The sequence below is a fragment of the Heptranchias perlo genome, chromosome 3, assembly GCF_035084215.1.
Source record: "Heptranchias perlo isolate sHepPer1 chromosome 3, sHepPer1.hap1, whole genome shotgun sequence".
Classification (NCBI taxonomy): domain Eukaryota; kingdom Metazoa; phylum Chordata; class Chondrichthyes; order Hexanchiformes; family Hexanchidae; genus Heptranchias; species Heptranchias perlo.
The window spans coordinates 45,261,376-45,284,997 of record NC_090327.1 but is presented as its reverse complement, the minus strand read 5'-3'; the positions used below and the strand labels follow the sequence as shown (position 1 = coordinate 45,284,997).

The 23,622-nt window shown below is 41.8% G+C and overlaps 1 protein-coding gene across 1 annotated transcript in view; it reads right to left on the bottom strand.

Moving 5' to 3' along the window:
- Positions 1 to 9,907: 9,907 nt before the first annotated feature.
- The window catches only part of gra (granulito), a 113,180-nt gene continuing 99,465 nt past the window's right edge, over positions 9,908 to 23,622 (bottom strand). Inside the window, exon 7 of the mRNA XM_067975294.1 lies at positions 9,908 to 10,249. Within this exon, the coding sequence (XP_067831395.1) occupies positions 10,166 to 10,249 (84 nt within the window). The 3' untranslated portion in view covers positions 9,908 to 10,165. The remainder of the gene's footprint in view (positions 10,250 to 23,622) is intronic.

The following is a 23,622-nucleotide window of genomic DNA, read 5'->3' as shown; positions in this document are numbered from 1 at the left end:
TTAATAAGAAAAGCTTCTAATTGCCTCCAAGTTTCTTGTGGAACTGCAGCAGCTTCTCAACTTCCTCTCTATTTTTCTACAAAATGGCTGGAATTAAACCCTGGAAAATGTGATAATAGTGAGGTTTATCAGGAAACAATGTGCTAACACCAGTTAGAGCAAATATCTACGGGTGCATTTACACAAGTTTAGCATAAGACCCTGCATTTACAATTCCCATAGAGACCGCTACATTCAAGATAGACACCATGTGAAAATCAAATTCAAGAAATCTGGCCTTGATTGGTGCTGACAGAACCATACCAATAAAAGCATCTAAATGGTTGACTTGGTTAAAAATTAAGAAAAAAAAGCAACATTCAGCATACCACTAGCTAACACAAACACTTGGGAAAAATTAGTCTAGATTAAACTGCAACAAATCAAGACATAAAAAAAGATTGAAAGAAGAATGGGCCCATTTGTACCATTAGACATTGTTTCTGTGGACAATGTGCTTTACTTGGACTCTACCTAACTTAACTAACCTTCTGATAAAAGGCTGCATAAGTTTCTTTCTGCCTCCCAAAGGCAAATCAAGCATCTCTCCAAAAGACCAGTCTAATCATACAGCACATGTCCTTGACTGTTGCCTTGCTTTGCATGACATTCCCATATATCGAGCGGTCTTCTATTTTAACCTGCTCTTCTGAGCAGGCCACAAAGGCACCCACCTGAAGCTGGCTGAGTCTTTCTTTAAATATGCAGATCAAGGTCTGATTATATCATCAGGCCCTGACTGCGATTTTAACAGTGGCCTGAGCAGGGAAGGCATTTTGTGGCTTTCCTGCCAGGTGAAGATAGCGGGAAGAAGATCCATAGCCAGAAGAGGCTGAAACAGGTAAGTTTTTTTACTTTTCCTGTGGAGTCAAGATGAGCAGGAGTGCGGCTTTGGACCGCACATAGAAAATTTGGGCCACCCTTTCCCCAGGGTCCCACGTTCTCTCCCGCAAGCCCCTTCCAAACCCCCATCCCTGTGACTTACCTTGTTGCCAGCGACCATTCCTTTGGTGCCGGTGGCCTATTGCCGCTCGAAATTTCAAACCCACCCCCTGGTCAACTGTCACTTCCTGCCCACTTTAGGTGAGCAGCTGACCAGGCGGCAGGCAGATGATGCCCGGGAGTTAAACTTGCCTGGGCCTCATGCTGCCGAGGTTGGATTTGGCACCAACCTTGCCCGTGCACCCCCCCTCCCCAATCCCTGCATGCCCAATTCCCACTCCTGGTTAAAATATGGCTAGAGTTAATTGCTGTTTCACATATCAAATTTATTATTTGAAGAAAATAAATCATTTCTAATCTCAAGTCTTGTTTGATGTTTGTCAATTTGTACTCATATTGTCTAGCTCTGCATTCACAATACAAATGGAATAACTTGTTTGCACCTGAATTACATAAAATTACATAGAATTTACAGCACAAAAACAGGCCGTTCGGCCCAACCCTATGCCGGTGTTTATGCTCCACACGAGAAATTATCATTCAGTGTATTAAAGGCCTGGACCATGCCTTCCCTCGGACTTCTTGGGGGAAAGTTTCCATTGGGTTCTCCCAATCTTCTTCTATAACTTTGGTGGAAACTCTAGAGAAATGGTGTAAACGGCCGTTTTTTGGCATTTGCACCATTTCTCCAGAGGTTCTGCCGATATCCCGCTGGTGAACCCCTGCAGAAATTCTAGGCATTATTCAGCAATGAAAGCAAGCCAAATTCTCCAAGCCTCTTTTTTTTAAAAATGTAACGCCCTGAATCCAAAATAATCATTTTACATTTCCCTGAATCCTCCCCAACACAACATGGTCCTTTTATAGGTAGGGTGCCTACAATAACATACAATATTTTATATGTATCTTTATAAATGATCTATACAACAATAAAATAACTTATAGTCAAATGCCCTTGATATATATCGGCCCAGAATTTGCTGTAGCCAGTCAACGAATGGCGCCCGGTGTTACTTAGGCTTGCATTTGCTCGATTAATCTCCATGATATTTTGCACTGCAAGTTGCTAGAAGTGCGAGATGGAAACGGTGCGACGCCCACTACAGGACATCTGGGATCTGAGTGAACAGGGCAAGTAACTGTGTATCTCCTTAACCAAACAGATTGAAGGATTGTTAAATGAACAGCGCAAGGACTGAGAAGGAAGTGTAAGTTAGAATAGTGAATTCAATGTCAAATCAGTTACAGAAAGAGAAATAAAGAGAGGGAAAGATTGGATTAAGAGATAGAGAAAAAAGAGACAGAAAGAAAAAGTATAAAAAATAAATTTTAATTTCAAATTTTAAAAAAAATCTCAAACAATTAAAACCCGAAGGAATGAGACTCCACACATGTAATAGTTAATTTTCAGTGCCAGAGAGGTTGTCTGGCAGTAATTAACACTTACCACATCATTAAAAGGGTACTTGGACTGAAATGGACAAGCCCTAACTTTCTATGGCAAGTTTAGCTCGTACCTACTGTGCAAATGCATGAACTTCAGGCCATTCAATGCATATGAATGGTGAGGCAGACAGCGAGATGCTATTTTCACGAAGCTAACAACCGAACGGCGCATCTCGGACAGCAACTTACGGATTTTGCGCGTTCAAACGCGCATCTGCCCTCGCCTGAAGCTGCTGTGTGATTTGCGCATAAATAACAGTGAGCGCTATTAGCCTCACCGTTATTTTGACAGCAAATTCTGGACCATCGTATTGCTTTAAAAACTCATTTTTCAGAACATACCATAGAACGTGGTACACTTTTAAAAACTGTAAAGCCCTAGTAGTGGCGAGTTCCATGTTGAATGGAGGAACGAATGGAGGAACAAATGAAGGAAAGATGATAATTTTATTAATGTTGCCATTGCGCTTTGAAAAATCTAATGGCCTTGAAATCCTGAGTCCTGTGTTCTGCCATCGCAAGTGCACGGACGTGGAATTTCCACCCGCTCTACAGCCCTGATGCTGGCTCTGGCAGAAATTGTGGGGTCAGCTCATTAGAATATTCCCGGGCAGGACAAAGGTGCGAGTTCGACCAACAATCGGTGCGCTGTGCCTGGAAGGCCCAGAAAATACTTGGAAGGGATGAGATGGAAGTACTTTTCAGGTGCAACTGCAGGATTTAAAGCTGGTCTACTCTAAAAGCACAACAAGCATGGAACAAGATGAAGACCTGGCTTCAACGGGAACAGCAGAAAACTTCTCAGAGAGTGATGTAAATATTCTTCTTACTGAAATTAGATAGGGGGAGATGGAATGTGGAACTGAGTAGCAAGAGACCAGCCAGAACCACATGAAAAGAAAAGGCACAAGTAGTGAGTGGCAATTCCCTAAATCCCAGGGACTGCTCTCAACGCAGGATGAAGTATAATGACCTCATAAGGTCAGCAAAGCTTAGTGTTATAGCAGCAAGCTGCTTTTAATGTACATTTTGTACATTTCAGACAGCAATCCTATATTTACCCTAAAAGTGTATTCCCATATCTAAGGTTATTATCCTAAGCACAAAATAAAATGTAGTAATACCTGCATATGGAAGACTTCAATTAAATGGATACACATCCTGCAATGCATGCATGCCAGTTGAAGCCTCACCATCTCCATGGGAGCTCCACAAGAGATGTGGTGAGAATTCTCAAACAGTTGTCAAATTAAACAGAGTGTGACTGAAAATAACAAAAATTCTTTTGCCATGCAGGAAAGAATTGTGCACAATTCCCAAGAAGGACAATAGGAGGAGGTGGCAATGGAAATCATTGGCACTCACTTAGCTAATGCTGTAGGGTTAGAGATGTGGAAGGGCCTTCATCCACAAACATTGTGCACTGATCAAGTGCCAATAGTCAAAGATCAGAAATGGTTTCTCTTTTTTAAGGCTCATACTCTGTAGATACCCTTACATGATTCTAAAAGGAAGGGAAAAACTGCATATCTCATTCTTCTTATCTCCATAGAAGCTAATAGCAAGAAAGATACTGTAGAAAGTGAGAAAGAACCAATCCCAGAATCTTCAGCATCTGGTACTGCCAGTAAAAATTGACCCACCCCATCAAGAACTCTATCGCTTGCATTCAGCAGTGCAGAGAGATTAACTTGAGGTGATACAGATGGTGTAGATTAGGAATTTACACAGGGTGATACACAACTCACAAGGAAGCTAGAGGGTGATGTACTGGAGGTAAAGCATGATATAGCTGAGTGAAGGTTTAAGAGGTGTTAAGATCCTAGTCATTCCTTCTCCTTTAATTACATGCTTATATGATTTGAACTGACCAAAAACCAATAACAAACTCATGAGTGTATTATGGCTTCCGTTATAATAATGTATTTTCCATGTGATTTATAGCATGGTTCTATCTGGGTTACATGATGAACAGTTAGTTATGGTAGCTGGAGTTAAATCATGGGTCAGTTAAGGACTGCAGCTCATGAAAAGAGGATTGTGTTGTGGGTATCTTGGATAGTATTTTGGGCTGAATAGAAGCTTTTGTGGTGGACAGTAAACCTCCTTAGGTGGCAGGGAAAAATAGAAAGACACAAAATACCACAGGGGGCTTTAAAGGCAGCATACAGTGAGCATATAAATCTGGAGATAGTGTATTTTTTCCCTTCAAAATTATTTTCCCACTGCTTTCCTCATCATCTGAATGTAATGATTCATGCTGGTATACAATCCATGGGTGCTGGCAGTCTTCCGGTACCTCACCCAAGGGGCCGTAGATCATGTGCCGGTCTAGACAGTGAGTCTCAGCAATTTATTTAATCATGAGGAGCATCACAGCAATTCAGAGCCTGTCCTCATGCATGCACTTTCTAGACGGAATCACTGGCAACATAGACTAGGAGGAGAAAACTCAGTCAAAGATTACTGAAGCTAATTGTTCTATCCTCATTGCCGCCCTGGCTGAGATAATCTAACTCAACAAAGAACATAAATAGAAACAGGGGCCTTTCTAGTCATTTTGGTTCAGTAGAACACCTCATAATACATTTACCCACTGCACCACTGGGAAAGCCTTAACTACTTTAAAAGAAGAGATTAGGCGCTCGTAGCAAGCAGACATCAAGTTCCACCCCAAAACAACTGACGAAAATGCAATATTTTTGACAAGTTTATGAATCCTATCTTTGTACCACATTACTTAGCCGAAATAGCAGGCTCTCTTAAGATAGTATTCATCCCTTAGCTAACATTTACCTGAGGAAGGAGGAAGCCTCCGAAAGCTTGTGAAGTTAAAATAAAATTGCTGGACTATAACTTGGTGTTGTAAAATTGTTTACAAATCTCTTAAGAAAGGCACCACCCTTGAACTGCTTCTACAACAATGTGCTGAGAAATTTGTTCTAGTCCTGCCTGAAGCATATCAGTAAGAAACTGGGTAAGCCAATATTGGTAGTAACCATATGCATGAGAAAAAAAAAATTACACCAAGTTCTAGAAAAATCTTGCATCATTGGACTATTAAGCAGCTCGCAATCGAATCAGGCACCACAGTATCGGCGCATCTCTGCGTTTGCATTATGGAACTTGTTGTGCCTTGTTCAAGAAAAGTTTCTTGGTCTTGTCATCTAAAAGCCAAGTCTGTATTTGAAATGCTTTAAGGAGTATAGTGTTAATTTGTCTCAGCAGGCAACATTCTCACTTCTAAGTTAAAAAATTGTGGGTTCAAGCACCACCCCCCCTCCTTTCCAGGATTTGACCACATAATCTTCACCTGAGATGCTGTCATTTGGATGAGATGTTAAGCTAATGCCCTGTCTGCCTTTTCAGGAGGCTGTAAAATATTTTATAGCACTATTCGAAGAAGAGCAAAGAGTTCTTCTGGTGTCCTAGTCAACATTCATCCCTTAGCTAACGCCACCGAACAGATTAATTGGTCATTTGCAGTTTGTAGGATCTTGCTGAGTGCAGAATTGACTGTTGTGTTTGCCTACATTCTAACTGCTAAATGCAAGTTCTTTCTTCTTTATAAGGAATGAACCCTTTTTATATGTCTGTTAGTTACTGTTCTGACCTGCCACAACAAATGTGGAGGCATGATGTGAACTGGGTAGATATGAGCACCTATATAATTCTGAGAAAGACTGTGACTACTAAACTACTGAAAAGTGTTTACCTTTTGTCTTGAAAGGTCCACAAAGAAAGTTTTTCAAAGGAACTCAATAAATGTGTTTATCTGCTTAACTCTTCCATGACTAGTAGAAATGTCACTAGATGTGCTATTTGAATGTACTTCGATAACTGGCTATAGATGCTGCCACTGTAAATGACTAGTAATGAATAAACTTGTTTGTTACTTTAGTCTGGTAAGAAAGTGTCTGACATGACTGATATGAATCATCCCCTGAAGTGACATCCTGCATGTAAATCTAGAGGCAATAAATTTATTGTTCGACAAGGATATGCTATCACACATTGCTTTGTATATAAGATTATGCTTCAGTTCATAGGGAGAGAGAGTGCTCGTCTTTGAAATTTTGTGTTGGTTAGGAGGAAAGTTCCTGGTAAATAACAACTGGTAGTCGGGAAAATGGGACATTAATATCATGCAGGCCAACAGGTAAAATTAAAGCAGAATCAAATAGCAGTTACAATGAGCATAAGTTCAGAAACCAATACCATAGTGGCAAAGTGGAATGCAAAACAAATGTGGAATGTTCTAAGCAGCAACAGGGAAGAGCATTCAGATGAGATCAGGAAAGGGAGGACAAAGAACGTGTGTACTAGTTAGAATCACGTAGACTGGAGGCTGCAAAAGAGCAGCAGAAGCATGAGGAGCCTCAGCCCAAACAAGAAAAGGATAAAAAGGAACATCAGTGCTAATAAGATTTTGATTTAGCACCACAGAATCAGGGTCTGCTGGTTTAACTCCAAGCACAGTGGAGGGATGTGGTGTAGCAGTCACCCACAGAACATCATGTGCCCAGGGCAACTTTGATAGCGTGTGTTAAGCAGGACAAGAGAAGATTTGGCACAATGACCACAAGAGACTGCATGGAGGCAGATGGAAAACATGAACCTTGCAGTACAATCAGAGCTTACAAGGTTATTTTACTCAGAGAACGTATCTTCAGGGGCACCCAGTGTGGCCATTAGATGTCTTGCGCTCTCAAGGGAATGATGCAAAGGGTCACAAAATTAGCAGCCTAGCTGGGAGCAAAGCAAGCGTCCCAGGGCCATGACTATTTCAGCTGGGCAACAAATAGCAAGGACAGCCAGCAAAGTCCATGCACAATGCTCAGCCACTGTTGCTGGATATACAAGGCTGTTTGTTTGAAGGGAAAACAGGGCGATGGCAGCCAGGCAACACCCACAGTCTTTCCCAAGAGACTATGGCAAAAGCAAGGTGTAGGAAGTGTTAGATGCAGCAGTGGCACATCTTTTGGGCAGGGAAGCAACTGAGAAATTACAGAATAAGCTGGCTAAAATATGTAAGTGAGCAGAACAATGGCTGATGAAATTCAACATAGAGAAATCTAAAGTACTGTAAATAGGAAGGAAAAATGAGCACCATACAATGGTGTTGAAATATAAGGAGAATGTTGAAAAAACGCTAGGAGTTTCAGTAGACTCAACACTCAACATGTCCAACTAACGTAAAGCAGCAATCAATAAAGCCAACAGAATGTTGAATTATATAGCCAAAACAGTAGAATACAAGTCGGACGAAGTCATCATCAAGGTGTATAGTACTCTGGACAGATCACATCTTGAATATTGAATCTAGTTCATCAGGTTAGCCCTAGTCTCAGAGGTCTGTGTTATGAGGAATAACTGGAGAAAGTTGGGTGTTCAAGACTGGAAAGGAGATTTCTGATGAATGATATTATAAAAGGTATACAGGAAAGTAAACAGTATAAAAAGGTAAATCTGGAAAATGTATTAAATTAAATTCTGAGAGTAGAAGGAACCACAGGTTCAAACTAGTTAAAGGACTGATTAAGAAGTTTTTCTTCACAAAACTATTGATCAAAACATGGAATGACACTCCTGGATAGAGTAGTGAAGCCGAAAACCCTAGAATCATTTAAGAATCTGTGGGATGCTACAATGAGAAAACTAAAGAGTCATTCTGGATGGATGATTTAATTATTGTGTGAAAGGTGGCATTGGAATATAAAGCAAAACGTTTGTAGCTCCAAGATACTGTAAATGTTTCTGTTAATTTTTTTGTGGGGGGGTAGTTAAAGAAGTACAATGAACCTAATCCTGATCCACTGTTCATAGATGCACATTGGATCAATCACTGGTGCAGAAAGCAGAACCCAAGATCAAGGGTATACATCAGGATTTATTTGACAGGTCAAAGTATACCCAAATAAACCCTTCATTGAAAGTTTTAAAACTTTTGTTCCAGTACCAGAGGTACAATGATAGATCTTTTAAGCCAATTTCCACAATAGGTGGCTACAGAGAATTTACTGAGAAAACAGAACACACAAAGTAACTAAATTACCATGCAATTAACTGGAATCTCAAGGTCTCACCAGAGACATCTTGTCAACCCCTTGTTTTTCAGTCCTTTGATCTATGCAGAGACTAAAGAGTATAGTTTGCAGGTAGACCTGCTCTGATTACTGGGGTGCTAGTTGTGATAATTTTAACAACTATCAGTAGACAGTTTAAATTTTAATCAGGACAGGTTACACATATGCTTATTACCTTATACCTTGAGACCTTAACCTATGCAAGGTATCATTTCAACCTATCAGCTCGAGGCTTAAATTTCTTGATGCAAAGAATGTCCACTTCACTGGTGTCAGCCACGAGAATTCATTAATTCTGAGCTCGTGAAACCATGCTACATGACTTGATGATAAGGCTGCAATCAGTCTGAGTTCCCAAGGACTATTATCAATACTTTTTCATTCTCCACATCCTCTAGAAGTGGAACACAAAATTAACTCTGTGAATGTTAGGAGAGCTATGTGCTTCTACATGGGTATGTTGTTGCTCAATAAATCAAGGGGCTACATATAATTTATGAAGCCTGGACTGGGAAATTAGTTTCTGGGTTGCATAATGCACTACCACTAGCTGGCAGGATGTATATCTCATGAGTTCAGTGGCACAAGGCTAATGTTAAAGAGGCTACATTGTAAAACGTGTACATGCAGTAGCTCTCATCGTTGTTTAGGCCTTCTTGTCAAGTGACCTGCTCTTTGGTTCAGTGTTATATATGGGTCTACAGTCCAGATCCACAGGCCCAACCTTCTGATTATAAACTCAGCTAAATCCTATTACATGCAAAGGATGATAAAGGATCTCCCAATATGGAAGTGTGGAATCCACCCAGTCTCACCTGCTCCCAACCCCAAAAAGCCAGAAGAGTAGTTACTGAAAACAACAGTTCAAATGATTGTCCTTCCTCTGATAAGTCTCTTTTGTGAAAACAAATTCAGGAAGCATTATCTGTATAGCACAGGAAGGATAAAGTAATATGATTCCTTTGAATTCCTTAAAGGAATTGTGCCTATGATTTCTCTCATTGGATAACTGGAATAATCCTACCTTGGATAACTTTTCAGATGATACCAAGGTATAGGATAACTTCAAAGAAAGAGAATGACCCTTCAGAGCTATGTAATCCAACCTTTTCACTCCTAGGTAATAAACATTGCAGGTAAAAGGCACAGAACACAACTCAAGACTTTAGTCTTTGATAAGATGACTTAAAAATGGAGTAGAATGTTTAACATGGTATGACCGTTCTTAAATAAAACTTCCTTTTTATGCATGACCCTTGGATATCCTGTTGTTTCCAAAATGGGTCTCTGCAGTAACTGTTCCAATGACTATCCCTCAACAGGGAGAACCAGAATTACGATATTGTCCTTTCTATGCAGTTCATTTGCTACATAAAAAATCTTTGTTAACCCATTTTCAATTTATTTCAAGTGCACAAACTCTACCAAAAGTGCTGTTTTACAAATGTGGTACTTCACCATCTTGATTAATTAGAATCAAAAGAAATTAATCATGAACCTCATCACTGAAAAAAGAAAATCTTCCAGCTGTTGAGTAAAGTTGGATGAGTTCTTCCCATAAAGATCCAAAAGTCCAGTAGATATGTTTAGAAATATTAAACAGAATATAAGCACCTTCCAAGTGAGTTCAGGACTTGATTTACAACTGTCAATCAGCCAGCAATTCCATGATGATTGGTAGCCATCTTTTGGTAAGCAAAACACAAACCCCGTCCACTTCCATACAACCTCTCTCTCTAGGTAAGAAGACATAGGATTAGTCAAACATACAACATCAAATATGAAAACTCAATCTACAATTAGCATATCTCTTTTAAAACAAAGTAGAACTTCACATTTTCCATTATAGTACATATTCTATTTTTGTTAACAGCAAAAATTCTAAATGACCACACTGTTTGTACTTAGCTGAAAAGGACCAAAAATACATTCCATCACATTTATGGGTGATGAATTTCCATGGGGTTTCTCCCGCTGAAGTTACGACAGCATAACAGGAGAGTAAGTAACATTCGGTGACCCAGTTTACTATTCCAATTTTATAAATACTGCAAAGTGAACTTATTATTCAAAGATTAAACTGAAAGTCCTCTGTCAGGTAGGAAGCAACAAAAATGGTCATTCGGCTGCCAATGCGAACAGCAGACATTTTCAGTACATAAAGAGACAACAAAAGATGTTTTGTATTTCAATAAAGCAAAATATTAATCACATCTTTCATCTGTAAGAAAATGAAAAGTTCCCAAACTACGGTATGATTTTCTGTGATCAGGCAGCTCTGGAATGGCTCTCAGGCCAGTCTGGAGTAGCAGCCTCTGCTATTTGCAACTCTGGGACACTCCAGGAATCATGGGACATTTCAGGTAATTAACATAACTAGAGTGGCCTAGCAGGAAGGGAGACCCTACTTGTTATGCCAGGAAGAAAACAGACCTTTTCAAAACATCAAATAAATTTCAGGTGAGCTTAACATTTTCATGTATAAAGAGGGGGAGCACTTTGAATAAGAATACTATCCCTAAACTTACTGTTCCATAGTTTTCAGATGTCATTTTTGACTTTGCTTCTTTTAAGAGCAGTTGTTCTATAATCAAACTTAACATTGAGTGCATACCATCTAACTTCTTTGCAATTTCTAAAAACCTGATTTATAATTTGAACAACCTTTCCACCACTTTGCTTCATAAAAATGTATGGAAAAGAACTATCAATAAATGTTATTATTTTGCCCTGAATTCCAGCATCCCATAATCATTCTTAAGTAGGCTAATACTTTCTTTCACCCTTTGCTTACTGTGTATAGAATCATAGAAAGGTTACAGCATGGAAGGAGGCCATAGGGCCCATCGAGTCCGTATCAGCTCTACGTAAGCGCAATCCAGCTAGTCCCACTCCCCCGCCCTATCCCTGTAGCCCTGCAGATTTTTTCCTTTCAAGTACTTATCCGGTTCCCTTTTGAAAGCCATGATTGAATCTGCCTCCACCATCCTCTCTGGCAGTGCATTCCAGATCCTAACCACTTGCTATGTAAAAAAAGTTTTTCCTCAAATCATCTTTAGTTCTTTTGCCAATCACCTTAAATCTATGCCCTCTGGGTCTTCACCCTTCCGCCAATGGGAACAGTTTCTCTCTATCGACTCTGTCCAGACCCTTCAAGATTTTGAATACCTCTATCAAATCTCCTCTCAACATTCTGTTCCAAGGAGAACAACCCTAGCTTCTCCAGTCTATCCATGTAACTAAAGTCCCTCATCCCTGGACTCATTCTAATAAATCTCTTCTGCACTCTCTCTAAGGCCTTCACATCTTTCCTGAAGTGCGGTGCCTAGAACTGGAAACAATACACCAGTTGTGGCCGAATCAATGTTTTATAAAGGTTCATCATGATTTCCTTGCTTTTGTACTCTATGCCTCTATTTATAAAGCCCAGGATCCCATATGCTCTTTTAACCACTTTCTCAACCTGCCCTGCCACATTCAACGATTTGTGCGCATATACCCCCAGATCTCTCTGTTCCTGTACCCCTTTTAGAATTGTGCCCTTTAGTTTATATTGCCTCTCCTCATTCTTTCTACTGAAATGTATCATCTCTCATTCTTCTACGTTAGATTTCATCTGCCACATGTCCGCCCATGCCACCAGCCTGTCTATATCCTCTTGAAGTCTATTACTATCCTCCTCACCATTCACTACACTTCCAAGTTTTGTGCCATCTGCAAATTTGGAAATTGTGCCCTGTACACCCAAATCCAAGTCATTAACGTATATCAAGAAAAGCAGTGGTCCCAGCACCGACCCCTGGGGAACACCACTGTACACCTCCCTCCAGTCCAAAAAACAACCGTTCACCACTACTCTCTGTTTCCTGTTACTTAGCCAATTCTGTATCTATGCTACTACTGCCTTTTTTATTCCATGGGCTTCAATCTTGATGACAAGCCTATTATGTGGCACTTTATCAAACCCTTTTGAAAGTCCATATACACCACATTAACCGCATTGTCCTCATCTACTATCTCTGTTACCTCATTATATTATACCTCATCTATCACGTTAGTTAAACGCGATTTGCCTTTAACAAATCCGTGCTGGCTTTCTCTGTTTTTGAAATATCCTTTATTTTTCCTTGTTCTCAGTAATCTTACAGCGAAGACTTTACTTGACTTCTTTATTTTTTAACCCGCTTCTGCTTGTCTTTAATAGTTTAATTCTCAAGTCCACTAAATTCTTGTACTTTAAAAGCTTTCTGCTTCGTTGATCCCACACTCCCTTTGAGCACAGGATCAACAACAACATGCAATATGGAATCTTTAACATAATGACTGTCCCAAGCATAGATAGACATGGAAAGCAGACAGCTAGGAAAGGAGAGATTTGAAGGGGTGACCTAATGCTGAGTCAAATAAATGGATTTTGTGGAGCTTTTTATAGGAGGAGACAGAGATGTTGAGGTAGAGAGGTTTAGAGAAGGAATTCTAGACTGTAAGACCTATGTGGCCGGAACAAAGGGATGAAGGCACGGCCAAGAGGCCGGAGTTAGAGGAACAATGTTTTTGCAGGCAGAGGAAGGAATATAAAGGTGGAGGAAGGTGAGGATAGAGTGGACAAAGGTCATGGATATATATAAAGACAAGGATACAATTTTAATTTTAAGGTGTTGGGAAATGGGGAACCTATGTAGGTTAGCAGGGGTGACTGGCATGTAAGATTTAGTGTGGCACAGAATACATGCAAGCAGGTTTCTTGACAAAACTGAAATTTAGAGGGTGAAAGGTGGGAGGCTTACAAGGAGAGCAATGGAATAGTTGGGAAGTGATGAAGGTTTATTTTAGTGTTTTAGTGGCAGAGAGGTTGAAGAAGGGGAAGAGGCAGGCAATGTTAGAGGCGGAAATAAGCTGCCTTTATGATGGAGAGGATTATGGGGTCTAAAACTTAACTCGGTCAAACAAAACTCAAAGGATGTGAGCAGTCTGGTTGAAACTGTGGCCAGGGAAGGTGATGAAATCAATGGCAAGGTAGCAGAGATTATAGCGGAAGCCAAAGATGATGGCTTTAGTCTTCCCAATGTCGTGCTGGAGGAAGTTGTGACTCATCCAAAACTGACTGTTATCATCAAAGAGGAGACAAATAACTTATTTGATCTGGAAAGGGAACTAAAGGGTGTTGCTAAAGTAAGTTGTGACACTGTTCACATTACTACCAGCAAGGTTGCCAACCATCTGTTCAAAGTTAAGGTAAACAAATCTCAAAAGCTGGATATGATGCATCCAAGGGAATCACAGGAATTCTGGCACAAATCTTCCAGAAATCATTGAATATTGGAAAGGTGCCTGTGAACTGGAGAAAGGCAGATTTTACTCCTATTTTTAAAAAAGGTAACAAAATTGATGCAGATAACTAGAGACATCCATTGTGGGTAAAGTTATGGAAACCCTTATTAAAGATAAAATGATGGAGTATCTGGATAGAAATAAAATCATTAAAGATAGCCAATATGGGTTCATGAAGGGTAAGTCTTCTAATTTACTGTGTATTTTTAAGAGTGGGACAAAGGAGTAAGGCAATAAATGTGGTGTACATGTAGATGGTTCCCAAAGCTTTCCACCACTGGGGGTTTCCTCACCTCATGTCTGATGTAGATTAATTGATAGAGCTTGATTACCATGATTAGTCAACAACTCTATTATTGCTGTACCATGCGACTACCAGGATAGTACAAGGAGAACTAGATGGACTGTGGTCTGTTTTCGTCTAATAGTTCCTATGGCAGTTTGGGTAGGGCAGATGGTGAAAAGTATATCCAGATGGAGAGGCTTCTGTAAGGAGGAAAGAGTTACTACCAAAAGCCATGTTTCAATCAGTGCTGGATTGATGAATTTATCCTTGTAAACCTACTTAGCATTGATCTTGATTACCCTTAAATGTGCTTTAATTTTGCCAAAATTAATTCTGATTGTAGATTCAACAATAATTCCTTAAACGCCTCCAGAAATGAGCATTGTTCTTTGGTTTCTCCTCTGCTGTTTTCAAATCCAATAGCTGAGTAATTGAACCCTAATGATCAACTTTATGGAATTTATTTTTCTTCTGAAGATGTATAACCTGCAATTGTCTTTGTTTATCCTTACCCTCAATGCATATTGCCTTGCAATGCCAGCCAAGGTACTTATATAATTTATTTCTGTGTATGCAATATTCTTTCTTATTCGTATTGCCTCTGCTCCACTAGAGTTGTATGCCTATACCTTCTGTTGACTTCAAACCCTGATTATTTAACCTTCCACTCAGACTTTTACATCAGCACATATATTTCCATTTTTCTCCCTTAAAGCTTTGGCTTGTAGGAGTAAAATTGAACTTCCACGAGGGGCAAAAAGGGCAGTCGCCCATCGGCTGCCCGTTATCTACCCCACCCGATTTTCCTTTCCAATGACTTCATGGAAAGTCAGGTGGGGTGTAAAATGAGCGGCCAATCTGTTGCCACCCATTTTGCACCTCCACCAAAGTTCAATTTAACCCCACAATATCTCGAACTGGAGGGAAGAAATTCCAACTTTTTATAGTGGGAAAGTAGCTGGATGGAAAAGACCAAACCACTTTTTTCCAACTCATCCAAATCTCTACTGCCTACATGATGTTGTGCACTAAGGACCACTCACCCATCACCCCGGTCCTTGCAGACCTACACCATTCCCCAACACACTAAATTTAAAATCCTTATCCTCATCTTCAACTTACCCCGACCTGTCTCTACAACCTCCTCCAGATTTACGCTCCTCGGTTCTCTGACTCTAGCCTCCTGTGCATTCCCTCTTCCTTTTGCCCCACCATTGGTGACCTTCAGCTGCTCACATAGCTTTCTGGAACTCCTTTCCATCTTTCTGAATCTTTACACGTCTCCTGAGAACCGATCTCTTCGGCATAGCTTTCTGACATCTCTCTTAGCTTTCCCACCATGGCTCAGCAATCATACTTCTTCCCCTTCCCCCCCCCCCCCCAACCATTTCCTACTGAGTGCCTTGAGACATTTTTCTACGTTAAAATGTAAGTAGTTGTTTTCTGGGAAAGTTACAATTTGGAAGTGCATATGCCAATCTGTACAGTGAGTAATAACTTTTAAAAGGAAATTCATACAAGAAATGCTTGAGGGATGCATCAATTTATAGAATGCAATATGCCCTGAAGATGCATGACATTTTCAGTGTTCTATGTACTTGCTCTCAGTACTATTCTTCTGTTTTCAGAACAAGATGGTCTCTGAGCAGTGGGAGCAGGTGAGAGTCTCCTAGCCCTGAGAGCATCAAGAGAATGGGGAACAGGTAGTTCAGAGCCTTCCCATGAACTCATGGCTAGTAACAATGTTCATCTCATGCAACTTTGTCTTGACTGATTGTCACACAAGCACACACTAAACTTGAATAACATTACAGGTATATTTTGCATTTAAAGTCCTTGAAAATGTTTAACTGAGACAGTATTTTGACCACTAGTTCTCTCCTGTTTTCTCAGTGAACATACAGCCAAGCAAAGGCTCCGTACTGCAATCACCATGTCAGCCAAACACCTAAACAAATCCTGGAGGATGTGGTTAGTGAAGCAGAGAGTTCACAGGGTTAAGTCTAGTGCATGGGGGAGGAGCAGCAAGCGGTATAAAATAGTGATGGCACACATCTGTTGGCCTGAGCATCTAGGATTTAGATCTCAAGTCCTGTTTAGAACTAGAGATTGCTATCTGAGCAGAATCACCCCTTTGATTCAGTCACTGTTTCTGTGTAAAGCACATTGCAAGGTTTAGAAAGGAGCAAGAAAGAAAGCATGAACCGGATCTATGCTTTCATGGCTGCGTAATCATCTGTACCACAGTTTACCATGGAGGGCATGGCAACACAGTGCCGCAAGTCTTAAGGACATAGGGGACCATCTCTCATGAATTCTCAAACTGCTGAAGTAGAGGCCTTGGGCTTTAACCTAAAAGATGAACTCTGGCCAGCTTCAACATGCTTGGAGATTGGATATAGACAATCTTGAGCCAGAATTTCACAGACCTCAAAATTTTGCTCTCAAATTTATCAGTAGATATGTTAATTGAGTGTCTAGCAGGAGTGGTATGTCTGTTGTAGGTAGATATGAGGTGCCTGCCTCTCAAGATGATAGCACATTGAGGCTGTCAAGCATTTCTGTGCAAGTGAGAGTAGATGTGCCAGAAAACATGCAGGAACAGGTAGCTACTGCAGCACCAGACTTGATTTACTCAGATTCAGAGGGCATGATTTTAACTTGGAGCTGGGAACTCAGTGGGTGGGTGGACTGGCGCGCGGGGAACCCGGAAGTCAAGTGTGCAGGTTTAAATCTGCAATCGCAACTCAATTGCAGTCAATTACCTTTGCTTCCGGGTTTTGCGTCTCCAAGCTGCGCAGGGGGCCTACCACGCAGCCGAATGACGCGATTTAAAGCCCACTATTTAAAGGACCAGTCCAAGCATGGATTTTGAAGAAGAAAGGAGAAATGGAGTCCAGAAAAGCAAAGGCTGCACCCAGGTTTACTGAAGCTTCACTGGAAGTACTGCTGGGTGCAGTGAGAAGCAGGAGGGAGGTAATTTACCCAAGCTATGGGAGGAAGAAACCTGTTTCTGCCATCAAGAAGGTGTGGCTGGAGGTGGCAGAAGAGGTGAGCAGCAGGAGCACGGTGCCCAGGTCTTGGCTGCAGTGCAGAAAACGGTTTAATGACCTAACCAGGTCAGGAAAAGTGAATACATTTGCTGATTCACCTACATCCTGTGAAATGCAACACCTCCCCTCTCACTCTTTGTTGGCATGCATACTCCATCACATCATTCCTCACACCCACTTAAGTTTCAGCATCAACTATCCTTCATTATCTATGCACTTCCTCACCTCCTCATTTATGCACCCATCACTGCCACTCACCCCAATCCTGATACAATGTGATGCATCTGTCTGAAAGTCACCATCTGATGCATCTGTTTCATTGTCAGCCTCACCCAAAGCAATGCATCCATTGAGTGAACACATCACCTTCAGTCACTCATATGTCTGTTCTTTCTCCTCTTGTAGGAGAAGAATGTGCAAAATGCAAGGGAAAGGAGGAGGACTAGAGGTGGACCACCACAAATAGTCCAGCTGACAGATGCAGAGGAGGAGGCCATGGAGATAAGTCGCACCGCTGCATGCCATCCGTCGCAGGTGGAGAGACTGGCAACCCGCAGATGGCTGGTGACAGAACCTTAACATCTTTCACACAAATGGTGAATTGACTATCAATGATTGAACTGTTCCAGACCTCAGTATGGTCAGTAGAAAGATTGTTAATTTTCCGGTGAATAATTAATATCGGCTTCTGTTGTCTTCCAGGGCCTTCACGCCTTCAAGAGGAAAGAGCCGAGATGGAAGAAAGCGATTCCTCAGAGGATCTCATTCGTTCTGAGGGTGCACTGTCACATGACATACAAGCCATGCACCAGCACAGATGCTGGCACTTCAGTTGTCACCTGGTGATTCACCACCTCCAAGTGTGCAGGAGCAGACATTGGTGGCAGAGGCAGCTGTGGAGAGTCCGCGTTGGGGGGCACACTCCTCTCCAAGCTCTGGGTGACCAGGGGTCACAGTCTCAGAATAAGGGTAGGCCATTTAGGACTGAGATGAGGAGAAAATTTTTCATTCAGAGAGAGAGAGTGGAGAATCTTTGGAATTCTCTATCCCAGAGGGCTGTAGAGGCTCAGTCACTGAGTACATTCAAAACAGAGATCGATAGATTTCTAGATATTAAAGGCATCAAGAGATATGGGGATAGTGCAGGAAAATGGCATTGAGGTAGAAGATCAGCCATGATCTTGTTGAATGGCGGAGTAGGCTCGAGGGGCCGGAAGGCCTACTCTTGCTCCTATTTCTTACGTTCTTATGCTCAGCTGGACATAGGTGCTGAACCCTGGGGACCATTGTTGAGAAGGAGAATGATAGAGGACCAGCTCCACCTTTGCGAGGTACTGGAAAACGTATCACGCACACTCTCCACAATAGCAGAGAGGATGGAGAAGTCCAACTCTATCACTAATGGATTGGTGACGCAGGTAAGTGTGGGAATGTCTGCATGTCTGCGATGGAGAGAATTTTAGCCTCCACTGAGCTTCAAGCACGGCTCTCAAATGAGTCCACGCAGGCCATGAGAACGGCCGTGCAGGCTCTGGATGCCAACATGTTTGCCGCCTTAAAGAGGCAGACAGATGCTTTAGCCTTGGCCTTAGAATGTGGCACATCTGCTCACCAGCCTGATGGCCAGCAGAGTGGTGGGAGTGATGTTGCACTGACCCGGGAGAGGGATGATGGTGATAGGGGATATGGAAGTGAGGACTCCACTCAAAGCACTCCCACGTCTCACCCGTTGCCCCCTCCTCAACCAGTACACCAATGCTGTCTCCTCTCCTGATGGCCGTGTCTGCCCCTGCACAGGTGCAGGTGGAGCAGTCTTTGTCGGTACTCTCACAAGCTCCAAAACCTAGAGGTTGTAGGTCGAGACCATCTAAGCTGTTAAGCCGGGTACCTGAGCAACCTACCACTACCTCTGCTGAAGCCACAGGTGATGCACCACGTAGAAGTGGTAGAAAGAGCAAAACTAAGCAATTGTAATTCACCAAGGGTATACAGAAGGGTGTTTGACGAATTGTCATGTTGCTAATTTATATTTTTTTATATAGTATATTAAATTTAATAATTATCACCACTGCCACGTCTTGGCCATTATTGAGTCCCTTTTGTGAATTCACCCTTTCATGTGTTTCATCATTATGCCACCCATTGGGCACATATGCAATGGGTGTATGAGTGGTTGAAGAACTGATTTGTGCAAATGGAAGAGGGGGCAGGGGTGGAAGGGAGTGGAGGGAGTGGAGGGAGTGGAGGTGGTTGTTCCAGACGGCCTGAGTATTTCAAACTCTTCAATTTTCATATCTCATTATGAGAACCTGTTAGAGATGAGGGAACCCCTGGCATCACGGGCAGCAATGTGCGCCACTGCTCTGGCGACAAGTTTCCCATCTTCATTTTCCTCCTCATCATCATCCTCTTCCTCTTCTTCAGTGTTGCCGCCAGATAAGGATGCTTGATGAGTGCATCCAACATTCTCCACCTGTAACCATCTCTGCTGAGCTATGTTGTGCAAGACGCAGCACACAACAATTATTCTGCACACCCTCTTGGTGAGTATTGAAGGGCTCCCCTAGATCTATCCAGGCACCTGAAATGCATCTTCAGCATTCCTATGGCTTGCTCAATGACAGACCTTGTGGTGATGTAGCTCTGGTTGTACTGCTGCTGTACCTCATTGGTGGGGTTTCTTACAGGTGCCATGAGCCCCGTCTGCAGGGGCTATCCCTTGTCTCCAAGGAGCCGGCCCTTAAGTCTGTCTTCTGTGTGGATGTTGGACTTGCGCAAAATGAATGAATCATGACAGCTACCAGGGAATCTGACACATACCTGCAGAAATCTCTTCCGGCGGTCACACACCAGCTGTGCATTGACCAAGTGATATCCCTTTCAGTTGATGAACAGTCCTGGCTCATGTGGAGGTCCTCGGATTGCTACAAGTGCTATCTGGTCTGTGTCGAGTTAGCTGATATCGGTGGAAGCACTGCCTGTGATTCACTGTTCCGGACGAGGGTTTCTCCTCGTGATCATTATCGAGTGACCCAACTGAAAGCTGTGGATGGCCGGCCAGCCGGTGGGTGATGGAAGATTGGATCTGTCTGTCCTCAGTGGTCAGATGCCTTGATGACATTCACTGCCTGGAGCATTTATAGAGAATGGCTGGCGGGTGAAGCACTGGAGGGTTTTCTGTGGCACTATCGGCTGGTGAAAGTTGACAACTTCAGAAGAGGGAGAGAGAAACTCACAAGGGGAAACGAAGAGTTGGCCGAGGCATGTTTGGAAATCTCGCAGTAACCCAGACGGCTCTGTAACAAGGTTTAACAGTAAACAGCAAGACATCAGTTGTCCTGAGTCAGTTTGGCTGGTTGTGGGAAGCACATAAATATATTTGGTTACATGGCAGTATTTGACTAGCTGAGTGAGATCCTGTGTGACACAAGCCAGCTGTTCCCCAGTATCAGCACTGCTCCGTTATCCCATCACTCAGGACTAGGCAGCGCTTCTGTATTTGCACAGGGTATCGCTGGCTTCTTGAAGAGACAATGCCCTTAGCGGTGTCCAACTGATGTTTGTGTGAATCTTCAGTGAGTGACACAGAGGGCAATGGAATTGCTCCCCTCCTACCTGTGAAATACCTTTAATTCACAGAACTACAAGCGGGGAGACTCTAAACTAGACATTTAGAACAATCTTGGCCATTAACAGGACATTTCAAACACACAATGTCAAATCTGAATGGCTGACTGGTAATAAATGATTGTTTTATAGAATGTGCTGTGTCTGGTTAGGGATTGTTACAGGTGGTGGTCATTGTGGATCTGTATAGGCCCCACGGTTCTGAATAGGATTCATGTCAGCTGTGGCTCAGTGGGTAGCACTTTTGCCTCTGCGTCAGAAGGTTGTGGGTTCAAGACCTACTCCAGAGACTTGAGTACATAATCCAGGCTAACACTCCAGTGCAGTACTGAGAGGGTGTTGCACTGTCGGAGGTGCTGTCTTACGGATGAGTTGATAAACCAAGGCCTGTCTGTCCTCTCAGATAAATGTAAAAAAAAAATCCCATGACACTTTTTGAAGAGCAGGGAAGGTTCTGCTCGGTGTCCTGGTCATTATCTCATTGCTGTTTGTGGGAGCTTGCCGTGCACAAATTGGCTGGCGCGTTTCCTACACTTCAAAAGTACTTAATTGGCTGTAAAGCGCTTTAGCATGTCTAGAAGTCATGAAAGGCGCTATCTAAATAAAAGTCCCTATATTTCTTTTCCTTAAATATATAACTTCAACCTTTGGAAACAAATGGGGAAACAGTGTGCACAGTGTGCATGACCAAACTGATCCCTGCCTTACATAGAGGCAGCAAAACTAATGAGACCTGCAAGGTGTACAATTGTAACACAATCATCTTTTAAACCCTGGTGAGGTTTCAATGTTGGGGGGGGGGGGGGGAAAGAGAGAGCTTTAATTAAACCGTTCCCTATTCCCAAATTCACACTGACTGATTTGACAGATGTTTTATATTTCTGACTCAATTTAAAAATTCTGATTGCACACGATTTATTTCTGTTTGAATCAGTCATTAAGCTGATTTAACAAAAAACTGATTGGAATCGTTCCCATCAGATAATTTGTAATAAAATATAATGAGACTAGTCTGCTCAATCCTAGCGCAAATTAAGATACCCATTTCATAAATTATATAAATTTATCAGCCAATATAACATTAAATTGTTAAAATTATCCATTATTTTGTACATTTCTTCTGTTTGTTATTTACCCTGAAAAATGTTTTTCTAAAAAGATGTTCTGTTCAAGGTTGTGTTGTTTTTTTACGGTGGCACACTCAGCCTTTATATCGGTACACAAACCCAAGTTCATTCTGCACGTGGCTGAAAAAAATTAGAGGGAACATTGATGCTGTCCCGCTCCAAAAGGAAAGTATTTTTACAGCCCAATCGCTCCCAACCCACCCATTCTTGGGGGTTAAGATTACCCCCAGAGTCACTGGAACACAGGAACAGGGTAGAATAATCTTCAAAACTCAAGGGAATAGAAGCCAAGTTTATGCAACCTGGCCTCATAATTTAACCCTTAAAGCCCCAGTATCATTCTGGTGAATCTGCACTGCACCCCCTCAAAGGTCAATATATCCTTCCTGAGGTGTGGTGCGTAGAGCTGAACGCAGTACTCCGGATGAGATCTGACCACAGCTCTGTACAAATGAAGCATGACTTCCTCCCCTTTGAATTCCAGTCCTCTTGAGATAAAGGCCAACATTCCATTAGCCATTTTGATTGCTTTTTATACCTGTCCACCAGATTTCAGTGATTTGTGTACGTGGACATCCAAATCTCTTTGCTCCTCCATAGTTCCTAGTTTCTCCCCATTAAGAAAATATTCCAATTTGTCTTTCCTGGATGACCTCACATTCCCCACAGTGAACTCCATTTGGCAGTTCTGCCCACTCACTTAATCTGTCTATATCTCTTTGTAACTTCCTGCTTACTGTGCCTTCCAACTTAGTGTCATCTGCAAACTTGAATATCTAATTCTCTATTCCTTCATCCCAAGTCATTGATAAATATGATGAAAAGCTGAGGTCCCAGCACAGATCCTTGTCACATCCCACCAATTAAGAGTATGTACCCTTTATCCCTACTCTATCTCCTGTCTCCCAAACAATTTCCAACGTGTTGCAAGGATCCACTACAACGCACACTACCAGAATCCCAGCAGGCTGGGAATGAAACTCTGCAGCCAACCAATATATTTACTCCAACAACATTCATACACATAACGAATTAAATAAATAAGCTGTGATTTCAATATTGTTTTGAGTATTCATGTGTTATTGGATTGAATGTAGCAGGAGCACAGCAAAAAATGGGCATAGATGGTGTTTGGGGAACTGTGCAAGAAAGAGTAGATCGTTAGTGGAGAAGGTTACTTTGCAGATTTGGATAAAAGATTTAAGAAATGTGGCAGCTCTGGCACTCATTAGAAGGCACTTTGAATATCCCATCCAATATTTCACATTCCTCCTCCTTAACTACAATGTCTGCATCGTCCCTCTCTTCTGTGAAGTCAGACACAAAGCCAAATGCACTTTGAAAGTTGAACTTGTTGCATTTTCCAAGTTTCCCACATCAAAAATACGAATGCACCATACGTTTAATGTGGGAAGCTTGGCAAATGCAACAAGTTCAAGTTAAGTACTTATGCTAGCAATAAATACATCAACAAGCCCAATGAAATCTTCAGTGCTTTGGTGCTACTTCCTCCCAATATCTGGCAGCTTATGTTAACTTAAATATGCACTATTCTTCATTCCCATATTACTGCAGTCTAACTCACCAATCGTTCAGATGTTTACTGTAGCGCTAACAGTTATTTCCAGACGACAATTCTTTTCAGAAAGTATTTCAGATTAAACTTCCACCCAGAGCATTATTCT